Source organism: Temnothorax curvispinosus, unplaced genomic scaffold, assembly GCF_003070985.1.
Source record: "Temnothorax curvispinosus isolate PA1 unplaced genomic scaffold, ASM307098v1 QBEX01009330.1, whole genome shotgun sequence".
Lineage (NCBI taxonomy): Eukaryota > Metazoa > Arthropoda > Insecta > Hymenoptera > Formicidae > Temnothorax > Temnothorax curvispinosus.
In genome coordinates, this window is record NW_020219110.1 from 1 (window position 1) to 1,968 (window position 1,968).

Here is a 1,968-nt window from a genome sequence, read left to right on the forward strand (position 1 = left end):
GCCCGGGCCTGGATCCGCTCAGCACCACAACGGTGGAAGACCTTCGTTAGAAATCGCGTTGCCCTCATTCAGGACAACGTGCCGGTATCAGCTTGGGGTCACGTCGACACGGAGTCCAATCCGGCGGATCACTGCTCCCGCGGGCTTTATCCTCGCGATCTGGTGGCCTGTTCGATGTGGTGGGCAGGCCCTGAGTGGCTTGTTCGCTTCGAACCCCGAGTTGAGCCTTCCCACGGTTCGGAAACCCCTCCGATCGAGGAGGAGAAAATCGTATCGCTCGTGGCGCTCGAGCCGCCTGACGCGGTACATTCATTGCTCGAAAGATTCTCTTCAATCGAGAAAATTGGCCGAATTATAGCATACATTCTCAGGTTTGTACATCACTTCCGTGCAAAATCTGCTCCTACGACTTTGGCCATAGATCAGCTCGAACTGCATTCCGCGTTACTACTCGTTGTGAAGAGTGTACAGGCGGATGCTTTCCGCGATGAGATCGATCGTCTTCAAAGCGGGAGAAGGCTCCCCAAGCCCTTTCGCAAACTCGCTCCCTTCCTTGATCCGGTGGGTATTCTCAGGGTGGGCGGCAGGCTTGCAAAATCCGGATTGACATTCGAGAACAAGCACCCTCCCTTACTGCCCTGTAAACATAGGCTCACGGATCTCGTTATCGAGCACGTGCACCGCACGAACATGCACCCTGGTCGGCGCACGCTGCAATACCTGCTCACGCAACATTATTGGGTCCTCGGGGTGCATCGCGCTATACAACGCGTACTCTCGAGATGTCATCAATGTTTCCGCGTAAAGCCACACACCTCTCAGCCCCTCATGGCGGAACTACCGGCCGATAGGGTCCGACAGGCCAAGCCATTTTCGATCAGCGGCGTTGATTTCGCGGGACCGTTCAACATAGTTACGCGACGAGCCCGGGGGGTCTCCTCCGTCAAAGTGTACGCGTGCCTTTTCGTATGCTTTTCGGTTAAGGCGGTGCACCTGGAGGCCGCCTTCTCGTTGTCCACCGACTCCTTCCTCGCTGCGCTGCGACGCTTTGTGGCCCGACGCGGACGCTGCTCGCTTCTCTACAGCGACTGCGGAACGAATTTTGTAGAGGCCGCACGGGAACTAGAAAGCCGCATGAGCCTCGCGGCGGAGCGAGAGAAGATCAAGTGGTCCTTTAATCCTCCCTCCGCGCCCCACTTCGTGGGCCTCTGGGAGGCGGGAGTCAAGACCTTTAAGACCCACCTGCGGCGGACCGTGGGTGATCAAGTCCTCTCAATAGAGGAATTCACGACGGTCCTCGCGCAGGTCGAGGCCGTCTTGAATTCCAGACCCCTCTGCCCGATGAGCACCGACCCTGCCGACCTCGAAGTCTTATCGCCGGGTCACTTCCTCACGATGGAACCGCTCGTCTCCGTTCCCACTCAAGACGTGACCCCGTTACCGATGAATCGGCTGAGTCGGTGGCAACTCGTCCAACGAATACACCAGGACTTCTGGAAGCGCTGGCATCAGGAGTATCTCCATACGCTGCAACAGCGTCCCAAATGGTGGACCTCAGTCAACCCGCTCGGTGTCGGTGCGCTAGTCCTCCTCAAGGACGCCAACATGCCTCCTCTGCGTTGGAGGCGAGGACGAGTGGAGGCGCTGCATCCGGGCAGCGACGGCGTCCCGCGTGTCGCCACGGTGCGGGTGGCGGACGGCACGATCACGCGTCCCCTAGTGAAGCTGTGCCCCCTGCCGATGGGCCCTGCTCCACAGGCGACCGATTCAAATTGACAATAAAATACAACTCGTTGTATTTTGGTGGGCGGTATGTTTGGCGCTCACCAAACTGTAGATAGATGCATGTATCATACTTAATTGTTTAGTCTCGTTACTCGTTGTACATAGTATTCTTGCGTACCTAGTCTTAAGGTCTTTCGGTGACTCGCGCGAAACGTCGGCGGATCGCGATCAACGCGGAATCGA

At 57.4% G+C, this 1,968-nt stretch overlaps 1 protein-coding gene across 1 annotated transcript; it reads left to right on the top strand.

The window, feature by feature from the left end:
• The first annotated feature begins 828 nt into the window (after positions 1-828).
• On the top strand, positions 829-1,776 carry LOC112458886. The gene has a single exon (XM_025022702.1). The coding sequence runs from the start codon at positions 829-831 to the stop codon at positions 1,774-1,776; it is 948 nt and encodes a 315-aa protein (XP_024878470.1).
• Positions 1,777-1,968: the final 192 nt, after the last annotated feature.